Source organism: Haliotis cracherodii, unplaced genomic scaffold (genome assembly GCF_022045235.1).
Source record: "Haliotis cracherodii isolate W230 unplaced genomic scaffold, xgHalCrac1.p SCAF_14, whole genome shotgun sequence".
In the NCBI taxonomy this organism is placed as follows: domain Eukaryota; kingdom Metazoa; phylum Mollusca; class Gastropoda; order Lepetellida; family Haliotidae; genus Haliotis; species Haliotis cracherodii.
The window spans coordinates 3,671,151-3,686,983 of NW_027266269.1; the positions used below are offsets into that span (position 1 = coordinate 3,671,151).

At 41.8% G+C, this 15,833-nt stretch overlaps 1 protein-coding gene across 1 annotated transcript; it reads right to left on the reverse strand.

Annotated features, from left to right (window-relative positions):
• Nucleotides 1-3,289: 3,289 nt before the first annotated feature.
• On the reverse strand, nucleotides 3,290-15,359 carry LOC139460933 (MAM and LDL-receptor class A domain-containing protein 1-like). Its single transcript, XM_071242409.1, has 8 exons — nucleotides 15,271-15,359; nucleotides 14,087-14,162; nucleotides 12,886-12,962; nucleotides 8,168-8,239; nucleotides 5,604-5,871; nucleotides 5,353-5,493; nucleotides 4,350-4,501; nucleotides 3,290-3,516 (listed from the first exon to the last, which is right to left on the reverse strand). Exons 1-8 carry the CDS (start codon nucleotides 15,292-15,294, stop codon nucleotides 3,322-3,324), a joined length of 1,005 nt encoding a protein of 334 aa, XP_071098510.1. The 5' UTR covers nucleotides 15,295-15,359; the 3' UTR covers nucleotides 3,290-3,321.
• Between the last annotated feature and the right edge of the window lie 474 nt (nucleotides 15,360-15,833).

Below are 15,833 nucleotides of genomic sequence, written 5' to 3' on the forward strand. Positions count from 1 at the left end.
AGCGAGCCTGACCACCCGATCACGTGAGTCGCCTCTTACAACAAGCATAGTAGCCATTTACGGCAAGCGTGGGTCGCTGAAGACCTATTCTACATCGGATCTTCACGGGTCTCCATAAGTAACTTTAAACAATAAAGTTATCTGAAGTTATATGAGAAGTTATATCTTGAACAATTTGACATCATCTGACTGTGTGAAACATGACTGACTCAGAAAAATTCCCCTGACAGTAGCTTATTGGAACATAAAGTATTCTCTACTCACAACCCATATAATTAGAATTTAGAAAGTCTGCATGGTGAATCTCTGTGTTTATTAGAGAAACACTTGCTCATAATTATTTACTTTTTCAAATATATAAACAGGTTGAGAACATTGTAGTTTTGCAGTTTGTGACACAAAATACGATGCCAGATATTGTCATTTGCTTTGATTATATTTCAGCAATTGGGTCCCCAATTTATGATAATCTGTTTGGCATGTGGTACAACTTTTCCCAAACATTATTTGCACGAAATAAAAGAAGAGTTTCCAAATATAGTATTCTTTGCTGGCGATTTTGCCAGAGCGAGAAATATTTTAGATTTTATATCGGATGATAATTAGGAGTTACTGATTACCATGAATGATTAATATGATGGTGATACCTTCTATCATTACTGATATGACAATACCCGTGTAGATCATGTGTAGAATGGGTCTTCAGCGGCCCATGCTTGCCGAAAAAGGTGTTTATTCTTGTCGTAAGAGGCGGACTACGGATCGTGTGGTCGTGCTCGGTGACTTGATTGCGTAGATCGATGCTCATGCTGTCGATCACCGGGTTGCCTCAATTAATAACAGACCACATTCATATAGGTGGACTATTGCTGATTGCGGCGCTATACAACTACAAACAAACCGAAACAAAAAGGGATAATGAGATGTTAAACAAAGTTGGACGTGTTATAGTAGATTTATGTGATGAATGTGGTATGCATATATTATGTGGTCGTTTTGTTGATGGTCAGCATGTATCGTCCATTCAGGGGCTAGCACTGTCGATCATGTGATGGATTCAACCAGTTAAACACCGTTTCTGTTGAGTTTCAGACTGAAGCTGGCCACAAGCGAATCATTTGTATACATGTTTTATTCCAGTTCAAAGACGTATGTTGATAAATATTATGACACCTTCTCCGATGATTACCCATTTGAACCCTCGCAAAAATGTAAGTGAAATCCACAAGAACAAAATAAATGTTGTGGAATATGAAGAAAGGAGCATGTTTGTATTCCGGGGGAAGAAGACATAATTGTAATATTCCTTGGTGCCTTGGAGTTGGAAAAATCAAAATTCCGAGAAATAAGTTATTTCAGAAATTTCGATGTATTAAATGCTAGAGTGCTTAAATTGTTTATGCAACACACAGCAGAATTTTTAAGTCTCAATTTAAAAAGAGAGAGTTTATAATAAACAATAGCAGGACAAGTTGATATTATGTTGCTAGAATCAACATAATTTTGGAATTGTATTAAATCAAGTAATCATTATAAACCTGAATACATATCTGATCCATTAATTGACCAGCAAAGATTTGATTATGTTTAGAATTTATTAGGAACGTGTTTTTTTTCTCAGAAAATTATGATAATAGAATTATCATAGAAATTAATGATTTGTTAGATGAACTTATTTCAAATGGTAAATCACCCGGACAAGATGGAATGTCGAACGTATATCGGAAATTGTGCAAGGATTTCGGGAGAGTTCCCTAAAGAATGTGGTTAAGTACCATATCTCCTATCCACATTATTAATCTGGCATATTCCTGACTAATGCAATCACACACGCACACATCTCTTAAAGACGAACATTAGCTCATACACGTATACCCCTAAAGCGTGTTAATGCAAGCGTAAGCATTCATCTTAAACATGGTTATGTCAACCAACCATTATTTAAATATACCCGTACACCGACTGAAAAATCCGTCTTTTAACATGAAATAGCATCTCATTTGTTACAGGAGGCAACATATTGTGTTCGTGTACACTGCATCAACTAACACATGAACTAACTATTTTACCAACTATTGTGTCGGGTTGATGGTTGGTTGGTTGTGTAACGCCGCACTCAGCAATATTCCAGCTATATGACGGCGGTCTGTAAATAATCGAGTCTGGAACAGACAATCCAGTGATTGATATCATGAGCATCGATCCACGCAAATGAGTTCGAAGACATGCATCAACCAAGTCAGCGAGCCTGACCACCCGATCCCGTTAGTCGCCTTTTATGACAAGCATAGTCACCTTTTACGGCAAGCATGGGTTGCTGAAGACCTATTCTACCCCGGAATCTTTACGGGCCGGATGGAGCGCCCCTCACCTACAGTCAAGACTGCGTGTATGTCTCCATGAACAGTATGACATGGGCAGACAGTAACTGTGAGAGTAAGAGGAAGTTCATTTGGCAAAATTAGTGGATGTAATTTCATTTTTCAAAAGCGGTGGTGGTTTCATGTATTCTTCACGCAGCCATCTTCTAATACTTTACAATTATTTTCAATGAAATAATATTTTCATTTATGCCACTTGAATTATAGATCTGATAACCTTAGTTCAAATAATTATCAGTCTTGTTTTAATACCCAAACATAGTTCATATCATAAGCCTTTGTTTATGAATCGCTACCAGTCCTTGTTTTAGACCCTTAATGCCGAGCGCCAGACAGGGTAACAAGTGGCAACGTCTTTTGGTATGACGCGGCCGGGGATCACGGAGGCGGACCCAAGCTGTCAGGAATACATGTTCGTGTGTAACATATGCTTTGGTTATATGGGGTGAGCGCGATCAGATCTAATGGGTTCTAATGGTTGATGTGAGGAGATGGTGGAAGACAAGGCCGTTAAAGAGGTCGTTGGTCAAATTCGAAATTTCCATTTTGCAGCCAACGTTACCAATATCGGGTAATATCACCTCTGCTGACCAGACATGCAACTCATTCTTCGAGGCATGCTTCTGATGAGTGGCCCAATGTTAGCTTAACTCATGTTGTTCCACAATCAGCGAGAGCATCATCGAGGACATTAAAAGTGGTAGGTGGATTTTGACGTTGACGTACACGTCTGTTAATGACGTCCCAGACGTGTTCAATGAGGGATAGATCACGACTGAGTACTGGCATCACCATCATCATCATCATCATCATCATCATCATCATCATCATCATCATTATCTTGGTGCCTTAATTCATACCGGATGAACTCGAAATCGGACGTACATACTATGACACCTGGACATATCTACATGGAACTAGTTTTTATTGCACGTAAAGCTCATGCAGAAGTGATGCAGGTGCCCGTTGTAGTGCGGATATCATCCAGTGCAATGTCCCCCTGTGTTCCACCACCGGTCACCGCGTAGAAGGTGAGGAGATAGGGGCTACCCACGGGGAGGTCAACCAAACCCTTCTTCCACTGGTTGCCTTGACTACCATGTATGACCCATATTGTCGTGTACCCTTTGCTGTCCTAGAAAGTCAAGAATTGTCATATATCTTCATTAAAAGCGAGTGAGTTGGGGTTTACGTCGCTTTTAGCAATAATCCAGGAATATATGGGCTTCACACATTGTACCCACGTCAGGAATCGAACCCGGGTCTTCGGCGTGAATAGCGAACGCTTTAACCACTAGGCTACCCGACCGTCCCTCTTCATTAAAAGGGTCCCAGAACGAAACGTGACATCTTCACACAGAGATGATTCTTTGCTTGTTGTTTAAAACAGCAATATTGTAAATAATCGAGACCAGTGACTGATTTATGACCACAAGCTGTATAGTACGAACACTGAAAAACGTGACATAACATGATATTTAATATCTCTAAATTTTCTAAATTAAGTGAATTAACATTTCTAATAAAAAGGAATAGTTCGTCAAGATAAATGTGACTAGTACTGGAAAGTTTCTTAGTTTCTTAACCTTTGATACTAGCACGCAGAGTTGTAGATCTAGTATATGTTCAAGTCCGCAATGCCACTTCTCTGAATTATAGAAGAAAAAAATCATGGATCTTTTACTTTAAATTCCTAATTGTTTCAAGTATTTGGTGATATTCATTATCAAACATTTTCGACATTTTCCCCGTATATTGCTGGGAACTTTGTCTTCAGTGTCTCCAGGCACTGCATCAAGATATCCATCGTGTTCCCTCAATCACTCCCTCTTTCCCCCGTCACACCTACCCCATCAACTACCCCCGCCCACATCTCTCCATCCCCCTCGACCAATACACCCCTTCCACCCTTCCGCCAAGCTCTACATAAAAACACAGCATGCTTGCCTCCTACATACAGTTTCTCACCTCTTTCAAGAGACTGAGTGTCCCAATGTCAGCGCCATACATGTGGTACCAGAACTCCAGGCAGACTCTGGTCGAAAACATCACAGTCGGCGACTCCAGCATCGCCGTCTCGCCATTACGGACAGCCTGCATGTAGACGTACTGCCCGTTCCCTGTCAATATACTACTACATACCCAGCATGTTCCCTGTCAATATAACGTTACATACAGTGCCTGTTCCCTGTCAATATAACACTACATAAAGTGCCTGTTCCCTGTCAATACAACACTACATACAGTGCCCGTTCCTTGTCTTTATAACACTACATACAGTGTATGTTCCCTATCAATATAACACTACATACAAAGTCCGTTCCCTGTCAATATAACATTACATACAGTGCCTGTTCCCTGCCAATATAACGTTACGTACAGTGCCCGTTCCCTGTCAATATAACACTGTATCCACAGCCTGTTCCCTGTCAATGAAACAATACATACACAGCCTGTTTCCTGTCAATATAACACTACGTACAAACGTTGTCCCCTGCCAATGTAACACTACATCCATTATATGTCCCCTGCCAAATAACACTAAATATAAAGGCTGTTCCCTGTTGATATAACACTGCATACACTGCCTGTTCCCCACACAGCCTGTTCCTTGTCAATAGGACATTAGATACACTGCGCAGTCGCTGTCAATATAGCACTAACATTACAACACATACACTGCCATCTCCTTGTAAATATAAGGATACATACACCGCCTGCTTTTGTCGATGAAACATTATACGTACTGACAATGTACATCATTCTCCTGCCACATCTGTCTGTGGACCTGTACCCTGTGTCTGAAGTCACTTCTCACCTGACACATCTGTCTGTGGACCAGTACCCTGTGTCTGAAGTTACTTCTCACCTGGCACATATGTCTGTGGACCAGTACCCTGTATCTGAAGTTACTTCTCACCTGACAAATCTTTATGTTGACCAGTATCCTGTATCTGAAGTCACTTCTCACCTGACACATCTGTCTGTGGACCAGTACCCTGTGTGTCTGTGGGTCCTCGCCGTAAGTTCCAGTCGTAGTTATCCTTATCGCTGTTTACCCAGGTACACATGTTCTGGTCAAAGTCACAGTCGAGTTTAGATGCCACTTTACCTGCAACAGACAATGGAGAAAGCCAATTGATTATTCATGTTTCATAAAGCGGCAAGCTTATGCGGGTACATGTATACAAATTCACTTGTTTTAAGCGCATGTTGTCTCACTGCTAGATGGTGCTGTTGTCCTCCACGGGCCTGCAGTGGGACGAGTTGTTAGCAAAGTTACTGACGTCCGTTTTGATGTAACCCAAGGGTTGAAGTTGGATGTGCTTCTGGTCCAAGTTGGGTACTGTGACGTCATGGGCGACACATAGCTGCTATGAAGATGCTGATTGCACCGGTCGCTGTTGCAACACTCAAAGAAGATGTGAGGCTGCTCCTCAAGGTCCCGACGGCCGAATATGTTCATGGCGTTGTGGTACAGGGTACAGATCTATGAGGAGTAGAGAAGGCCACGGTATAACGGTACCACGGTAGGATCTATGAGGAGTAGAGAAGGACATAGTATAACGGTATCAGGGCACACATCTAAGAGGAGTAGAGAAGGCCATGATATAACGGTGCCACGGTAGGATCTATTAGGAGTAAAGAAGGCCATGGTATAACGGTATCAGGGTACATATATATGAGGACAAGAGAGGGCCACGATGTACCGGTATCAGAGTACAGATCTATGAGGAGTAGAGAAGGCCATGGTATAACGGTATCAGGGTACAGATCTATGAGGAGTAGAGAAGGCCATGGTATAATGGTATCAGGGTACAGATCTATGAGGAGTAGAGAAGGCCATGGTCTAATGGTATCAGGGTACAGATCTATGAGGAGTAGAGAAGGCCATGGTATAATGGTATCAGGGTACAGATCTATTAGGAGTAGAGAAGGACATGGTATAATGGTATCAGGGTACAGATCTAAGAGGACAAGAGAGGACCACGATGTAACGGTATCAGGGAACATATCTATGAGGAGTAGAGAAGTCCCCGGTGTAACGGTATCAGGGTATATATCTATGGGGTGTAGATAAGGCCATGGTATAATGGTATCAGGGTACAGATCTATGAGGATTAGAGAAGGACATGGTATAACGGTATCAGGGTACAGATCTATGAGGAGTAGAGAAGGCCATGGTATAATGGTATCAGGGTACAGATCTATGAGGAGTAGAGAAGGCCATGGTATAATGGTATCAGGGTACAGATCTATGAGGAGTAGAGAAGGCCATGGTATAATGGTATCAGGGTACAGATCTATGAGGAGTAGAGAAGGACATGGTATAACGGTATCAGGGTACAGATCTAAGAGGACAAGAGAGGACCACGATGTAACGGTATCAGGGAACATATCTATGAGGAGTAGAGAAGTCCCCGGTGTAACGGTATCAGGGTATATATCTATGGGGTGTAGATAAGGCCACGGTATAATGGTATCAGGGTACAGATCTATGAGGATTAGAGAAGGACATGGTATAACGGTATCAGGGTACAGATCTATGAGGACAAGAGAGGGCTACGATGTAATGGTATGAGGGTACAGATTTATGAAGAGTAGAGAAGGCCATGGTATAATGGTATCAGGGCACATATCTATGAGGAAAAGAGAAGGCCATGATGTAACGGGATAAGGATACAGATCTATGAGGAGTAGAGGGGGCCACGGAATAATGGTATCAGGATACAGATCTATCTGGAGAAGAGAAGGTCACGGTATAACGGTACCAGGGTACAGATCTATGAGGAGAAGAGAAGGCCACGCTACAACGGTTCTATTGTACATATATATGAGGAGTAGAGAATGCCACGGTATCAAGGTACAGACCACGACACAGAGACCAGTTTCAGGTACATATGTACAAAGAAGTAGGGATCTCATTGTGTTACAGTTTCAGATACATATGTAGAAAGAACAAGGGATCTCATTGTGTTACAGTTTCAGGTACAAATGTAGAAAGAAGAAGGGATCTCATTGTGTTACAGTTTCAGATACATATGTAGAAAGAACAAGGGATCTCATTGTATTACAGTTTCAGATACATATGTTGAAAGAAGAAGGGATCTCATTGTGTTACAGTTTCAGATACATATGTTGAAAGAACAAGGGATCTCATTGTGTTACAGTTCCAGATACAAATGTAGAAAGAAGAAGGGATCTCATTGTGTTACAGCTTCAGATACATATGTTGAAAGAACAAGGGATCTCATTGTGTTACAGTTTCAGATACAAATGTAGAAAGAACAAGGGATCTCATTGTGTTACAGTTTCAGATACATATGTAGAAAGAACAAGGGATCTCATTGTGTTACAGTTTCAGGTACAAATGTAGAAAGAAGAAGGGATCTCATTGTGTTACAGTTTCAGATACATATGTAGAAAGAACAAGGGATCTCATTGTATTACAGTTTCAGATACATATGTTGAAAGAAGAAGGGATCTCATTGTGTTACAGTTTCAGATACATATGTTGAAAGAACAAGGGATCTCATTGTGTTACAGTTCCAGATACAAATGTAGAAAGAAGAAGGGATCTCATTGTGTTACAGCTTCAGATACATATGTTGAAAGAACAAGGGATCTCATTGTGTTACAGTTTCAGATACAAATGTAGAAAGAACAAGGGATCTCATTGTGTTACAGTTTCAGATACATATGTAGAAAGAACAAGGGATCTCATTGTGTTACAGTTTCAGGTACAAATGGATGAGGAGGAAGACAATGATGGCGAGTGTGCTGACCTCCACACTCTCGCACCCAAGACGGAAGCCTGCGAGTCCATTTGCATCAGTGTAACCCCGGGCATAGCATATCTGTAACACACAAGTGAGTGGGTGAGTGAGTTTGGATTAGCAAAGTATTTCAGCTTAATGTGTAGGGAAAGCCGTATGGACAGACAGTTGCCTATTTGCTGAAATACACGATGATGGGTATTTGGTGGTGATAAACCTAAAAACATCGGTGATCGAACCCACGGACATAGCATTATTGCAACTCTGCTCAGAGAGTGTTTTGTCATAGAGCCAAGCATGCGCCCATTTCGCGTGTACTTTGGCATGACATTTACATGTATTGAATATACGTTCGAATCAAATTTTAGAATGAAAAGGTAAATTGACGTCCCAAATTTCAAAAGTGAAACCAGCGGTACGTGAAAAGGTTGGTGAAGTCGTCGATCACATACATGTGATTGTGCAGATCTCTCGAGAGATGCTGAAGGGAACCCACTGTCCTGCATGTGTCCAACATTGGTGATTTGTGTTTCCTGATAGCAGTATGCCCCGTTCTTTGGGTTTTCTGTGAGTAGTATGTCCCGTTCTTTGTGTTTCCTGTGAGTAGTATGTCCCATATTTCGTGTTTCCTGTGAATAGTATGTCCCGTACTTCGTGTTTCCTGTGAATAGTATGTCCCGTACTTCGTGTTTCCTGTGAGTAGTATGTCCCGCACTTCGTGTTTCCTGTGAGTAATATGTCCCATTTTTCGTGTGTCCTGTGAGCAGTATGTCCCGTTTTTTGTGGTTCCTGTGAGTAGTATGTCCCGTTATGTGTGTGTCCTGTGAGTAGTATGTCCCGTTGTTTGTGTGTCCTGTTAGTAGTATGTCCCGTGGCCCGTACTTCGTGTTTCATGTTAGTAGTATGTCCCGTCTTTGTGGTTCCTGTGAGTAGTATGACCCGTTATTTTTGTTTCCTGTGAGTAGTATGTCCCGTACTTCGTGTTTCCTGTGAGTAGTATGTCCCGTTGTTTGTGTTTCCTGATAGAAGTATGTGCCGTTCTTTGTGTTTCCTGTTAGTAGTATGTCCTGTCATTTGTGGTTCATGTGAGTAGTATGTCCCGTTGTTTGTGTTTCCTGATAGAAGTATGTGCCGTTCTTTGTGTTTCCTGTTAGTAGTATGTCCTGTCATTTGTGTTTCCTGTGAGTAGTATGTCCCGTACTTTGTGTTTCCTGATAATAGTATGTCACGTACTTCGTGTTTCCTGTGAGTAGTATGTCCCGTACTTCGTGTTTCCTGTGAGTAGTATGTCCCGTTGTTTGTGTTTCCTGTGAGTAGTAAGTCCAGTTTTTTGTTGTTCCTGTGAGTAGTATGTCCTGTCATTTGTGGTTCATGTGAGTAGTATGTCCCGTTATTTGTGTTTCCTGATAATAGTATGTACCGTACGTCGTGTTTCCTGTGAGCAGTATGTCCCATACTTTGTGTTTCCTGATAATAGTATGTCCCGTACTTCTTGTTTCCTGTGAGTAGTATCTCCTGTCATTTGTGGTTCATGTGAGTAGTATGTCCCGTTATTTGTGTTTCCTGATAATAGTATGTACCGTACATCGTGTTTCCTGTGAGTAGTATGTCCCGTACTTTGTGTTTCCTGTGAGTAGTATGTCCCGTACTTCGTGTTTCCTGTGAGTAGTATGTCCCGTACTTCGTGTTTCCTGTAAGTAGTATGTCCCGTTGTTTGTGTTTCCTGTGAGTAGTAAGTCCAGTTTTTGTGGTTCCTGTGAATAGTATGTCCCGTTGTTTGTGTTTCCTGAAAGAAGTATGTGCCGTTCTTTGTTGTTCCTGTGAGTAGTATGTCCCGTTATTTGTGTTTCCTGATAATAGTGTGTACCGTACATCGTGTTTCCTGTGAGTAGTATGGCCCGTACTTCGTGTTTCCTGTGAGTAGTATGACCCGTTATTTGTGTTTCCTGTGAGTAGTATGTCCCGTACTTCGTGTTTCCTGTAAGTAGTATGTCCCGCTGTTTGTGTTTCCTGTGAGTAGAAAGTCCAGTTTTTGTGGTTCCTGTGAATAGTATGTCCCGTTGTTTGTGTTTCCTGATAGAAGTATGTGCCGTTCTTTGTGTTTCCTGTTAGTAGTATGTCCTGTCATTTGTGGTTCATGTGAGTAGTATGTCCAGTTTTCGTGTTTCCTGTGAGTAGTATGTCCCGTTGTTTGTGTTTCCTGATAGAAGTATGTGCCGTTCTTTGTGTTTCCTGTTAGTAGTATGTCCTGTCATTTGTGGTTCATGTGAGTAGTATGTCCCGTTATTTGTGTTTCCTGATAATAGTGTGTACCGTACATCGTGTTTCCTGTGAGTAGTATGACCCGTTATTTGTGTTTCCTGTGAGTAGTATGTCCCGTACTTCGTGTTTCCTGTAAGTAGAATGTCCCGTTGTTTGTGTTTCCTGTGAGTAGTAAGTCCAGTTTTTGTGGTTCCTGTGAATAGTATGTCCCGTTGTTTGTGTTTCCTGAAAGAAGTATGTGCCGTTCTTTGTTGTTCCTGTGAGTAGTATGTCCCGTTATTTGTGTTTCCTGATAATAGTGTGTACCGTACATCGTGTTTCCTGTGTGTAGTATGGCCCGTACTTCGTGTTTCCTGTGAGTAGTATGACCCGTTATTTGTGTTTCCGGTGAGTAGTATGTCCCGTACTTCGTGTTTCCTGTAAGTAGTATGTCCCGTTGTTTGTGTTTCCTGTGAGTAGAAAGTCCAGTTTTTGTGGTTCCTGTGAATAGTATGTCCCGTTGTTTGTGTTTCCTGATAGAAGTATGTGCCGTTCTTTGTTGTTCCTGTGAGTAGTATGTCCCGTTAGTTGTGTTTCCTGTGAGTAGTATGTCCCGTACTTCGTGTTTCCTGTGAGAAGAATGTCCCGTACTTCGTGTTTCCTGTGAGTAGTATGTCCCGTGCTTCGTGTTTTCTGTGAGAAGCATGTCCCGTACTTCGTGTTTACTGTGAGTAGTATGTCCCGTACTTCGTGTTTCCTGTGAGTAGTATGTCCCGTTCTTTGTGTTTCCTGTGAGAAGTATGTCCCGTTCTTTGTGTTTCCTGTGAGTAGTATGTCCCGTTCTTTGTGTTTCCTGTGAGTAGTATGTCCCGTACTTCGTGTTTCCTGTGAGTAGTATGTCCCGTTCTTTGTGTTTCCTGTGAGAAGTATGTCCCGTTCTTCGTGTTTCTTGTGAGCAGTACGTCCCGTACTTTGTGTTTCCTGTGAGTAGTATGTCCCGTACTTCGTGTTTCCTGTGAGTAGTATGTCCCTTACTTTGTGTTTCCTGTGAGAAGTATGTCCCGTGCTTCGTGTTTTCTGTGAGAAGCATGTCCCGTACTTCGTGTTTACTGTGAGTAGTATGTCCCGTACCTCGTGTTTCCTGTGAGTAGTATGTCCCGTTCTTTGTGTTTCCTGTGAGAAGTATGTCCCGTTCTTTGTGTTTCCTGTGAGTAGTATGTCCCGTTCTTTGTGTTTCCTGTGAGTAGTATGTCCCGTACTTCGTGTTTCCTGTGAGTAGTATGTCCCGTTCTTTGTGTTTCCTGTGAGAAGTATGTCCCGTTCTTCGTGTTTCTTGTGAGCAGTACGTCCCGTACTTTGTGTTTCCTGTGAGAAGTATGTCCCGTTCTTCGTGTTTCTTGTGAGCAGTACGTCCCGTACTTTGTGTTTCCTGCGAAAAGAAAGTCCCGTACTTCGTGTTTCCTGTGAGTAGTATGTCCCGTACTTTGTGTTTTCTGTGAGAAGTATGTCCCGTTCTTTGTGTTTCCTGTGAGTAGTATGTCCCGTTCTTTGTGTTTCCTGTGAGTAGTATGTCCCGTTTTCAGTTTTTCCTGTTAGTAGTATGTCCCCTTCTTTGTGTTTCCTGTGAGTAGTATGGCCCGTCTTTTGTGTTTCCTGTGTGTAGTATGTCCCATCTTTTGTGTTTCCTGTGAGTAGTATGGCCCGTTATTTCTGGCCGATTCAAGGCCTACTGCGGTCTGACTCGCGACTGTTGGAAAGAAGTCACGAACGGAGCATGTGCAACTGCGACAAATTCTGCACTGCCAATCAAATAGGGCTTGTTATTTATTGCTGCTGACATATTTGACCTACCGCATTGCCTTTTATGGTTGAAAACCAAATCCGTTTATATTTCGGTATAATGTTTTGATTGTTCATTGATCTTGTGTGGTCATGAACTGATTTCCAAAGTTCTGTACGCACCGATTTCTGTTATTTCTGAGAATCATCAAATAAACTGTTACTGTCCATCACCTATGAATATTTGCTTCCTCGTTGACGCCTCATTGCTTCATCCAGTCAGAACCACGTAAAATGTTACCGTCCATCACCTATAAATAGTTCCTACCTCGTTGACGTCACATTGCTCCATCCAGTCAGAACCACGTAAACTGTTACCGTCCATCACCTGTAAATAGTTCCTACCTGGTTGACGCCTGATTGCTGCATCCAGTCAGAACCACGTAAACTGTTACCGTCCATCACCTATGAATATTTGCTTCCTCGTTGACGCCTCATTGCTCCATCCAGTCAGAACCACGTAAACTGTTACCGTACATCACCTATAAATTGTTCCTACTTCGTTGACGTCACACTGCTCCATCCAGTCAGAACCACGTAAACTGTTACCGTACATCACCTATAAATAGTTCCTACCTCGTTGACGCCTCATTGCTCCATCCAGTCAGAACTACGAACACTGTAAGAGTACATCACATAGTTCTTACTTCGTTGACGCCACACTGTTCGATGGCAGTGCAATGTTCAGGTCTGGTGACGTCGTTGCACGTCATGCACATCACACCTGCAAGTGTCAGGAAGACGGTATAAAGAGCAGGTGCGAGTTACTTGAATTCAATATTGAAGCACTGCATAACATAAGAAATTGCTTATGGCACAGAGGAATTTACATATATATGTATCTGATGAATATAAAAAATAAAATCAATTTTAATATTCGATACAGCATAGGAGATAAGTGAAATATATTGAAAAACTGATACGATGACATATATTCATAATGCGAACGTCAAACCGTTAAACCGTTTCATCAATATGACCATCAAATGATTGAGTTGTTGATCACCATGTCTATTCAGTTTAGATTATGAGGCAGTTATAGTGAGGGTATCCGGTTTTACCTATATTCCATTTCAAACCATGAGGCAGTTATAGTGATGGTATCTGGGTTTAGCTATATTCCATTTCAAACCATGAGGCAGTTAAAGTGATGGTATCTGGGTTTAGCTATATTCCATTTCAAACCATGAGGCAATTAAGGGGATGGTATCTGGGTTTAGCTATATTTCATTTCAAACCATGAGGCAGTTAAGGGGATGGTATCTGGGTTTAGCTATAATCCATTTCAAACTATGAGGCAGTTAAAGTGATGGTATCTAGATTTAGCTATAATCCATTTCAAACCATGAGGCAGTTAAGGGGATGGTATCTGGGTACAACACTATTCCATTTCAAACCATGATGCAGTTATAGTGATGGTATCTGGGTTTAGCTATATTCCATTTCAAACCATGATGCAGTTAAGGGGATGGTATCTGGGTTTAGCTATATTTCATTTCAAACCATGAGGCAGTTAAGGGGATGGTATCTGGGTTTAGCTATAATCCATTTCAAACTATGAGGCAGTTAAAGTGATGGTATCTAGATTTAGCTATAATCCATTTCAAACCATGATGCAGTTACAGTGATGGTATCTGGGTACAGCACTTTTCCACGTCAACTTTTGTGGCAGTAGTTGGATGATATCTGGGTTTAGCACCATTCCTCAACCTATGAGGCAGTTATAGCAATGATATCGTGGATCAGGATTTTCCCACTTCAACATTTAAGACAGTTATAGTTATTTTTCATGCATTAGTTCAAAGAACGCCAGTGAGAACACTGTCTACACATAATGGAAGTTCTCACCTGTGTTTCGAACAGATTTGCCATCACTGATGAAAAATGTGTTCCCTGCTAACCATTGAATGAACATCAAAACAATCTGAAAGTATACACTCTCTAACGTGTTAAGATGTTAGATATATACACGTCACCTCACATGCGAAATTGTCAAGTCACACGGAAACATGTCATGTCATACAGGAATAGTTCCTATTATAAGGGACACGTCATATCACATGTGAAGATCACAAGACAGATGGACACGTTACAAAGCATGTGAACACTACAGAGTACAGATGACCACGTCACAGTACAGATGAACATGTTACAGTACACATGACCACGTCACAGTACAGGTGAACACGTCACAATACAGATGACGACGTCGAAGTACAGGTGACGTCACAGAGCAGGTGACCAAATCACAGTACAGATGACCACGTCACAGTACAGATGACCACGTCACAGTACAAATGAACACGTCACAGCACAGATGACCACGTCACAGCACAAATGAACACGTCACAGCACAAATGAACACGTCACAGCACAGGTGACCAAGTCACAATACAGATGACCATGTCACAGTACAGAGAGTAGAAAAAAACACGTCACAGTACAAATGAACACGTGACAGTACAAATGAACACGTCACAGTACAGATGACCACGTCACAGTACAGATGACCATGTCACAGTACAGGTGACCACGTCACAGTACAAATGAACACGTCACAGCAAAGGTGACCACGTTACAATACAGATGACCATGTCACAGTACAGAGAGTAGAAATGACCACGTCAAAGTACAAATGAACACGTCACAGTACAAATGACCACGTCACAGTACAAATGAACACGTCACAGTACAGGTGAACACGTCAGACGCATGTATCCAAAACAACAGATACACTTATCCAAAACAACAGATGAACCTCCCTAGTTGGGATTCCGGGTTGGAATTAGTTTCCAGCAACTTATGCTTGTCGTACGAGGCGACTTAATGGATCCGCTGATCGGATTCAGTGTTATAGCTTATAGTGTTTTGACTTACCCCGGTGGCTTCGAGTGTTTAACAATACCATTCACTGGAGTGTCTGGTCCAAATTTGATAATTTACGGGCATCCGCCATACAGTTGGAATATCGCTGTGTTCGGCCTCAAACAAAACCCAACGAAAACACATCCTTAACGTGATCCTGCACCCACCTGCAAAAACCAACCGCGAGCCATGGTGACCGTTCAGGCAAACTGGATTTTTACCATGACAAGATTTTTTCACAGGCTATGTATAGTTGTTCAGATAGCGTGAGATTATCAACAGCTGACTATCGGTAGAAATGCATGAAGTCTAAACATAGCACCTCCACACAGAGATAAGCCTAGACTGAGTGAGGAGGTAAAATACGGAATGATTACATGTTGACATCAGACACACAACACACTTGGTAGTACAGGAGTAACCCCGTGATGTGATGCGTGAGGGTTCTTGCTGCTGTTGTTTAATACTAAAGCGAGACTGTTAATTTCGATACTAAAAAAGGTGACAGATAGGTTGCTGCCTTGAGCGACGCCCTGATCTTGACCGAAATGACCAGACAGCTTAGAGCCCACTCTGACTTGAAATTGTCTGTTGTTTAAAAACTCAGATGTGAACTGGCGGTAATCTGCCCCTCAATCCAAATTCATTGAAATCTTTTAAAATACCATGTTTCCACGTTGTTGGTTGGTTGGTTTCTTGTTTAACGCCGCACTCAGCAATATTCCACCTT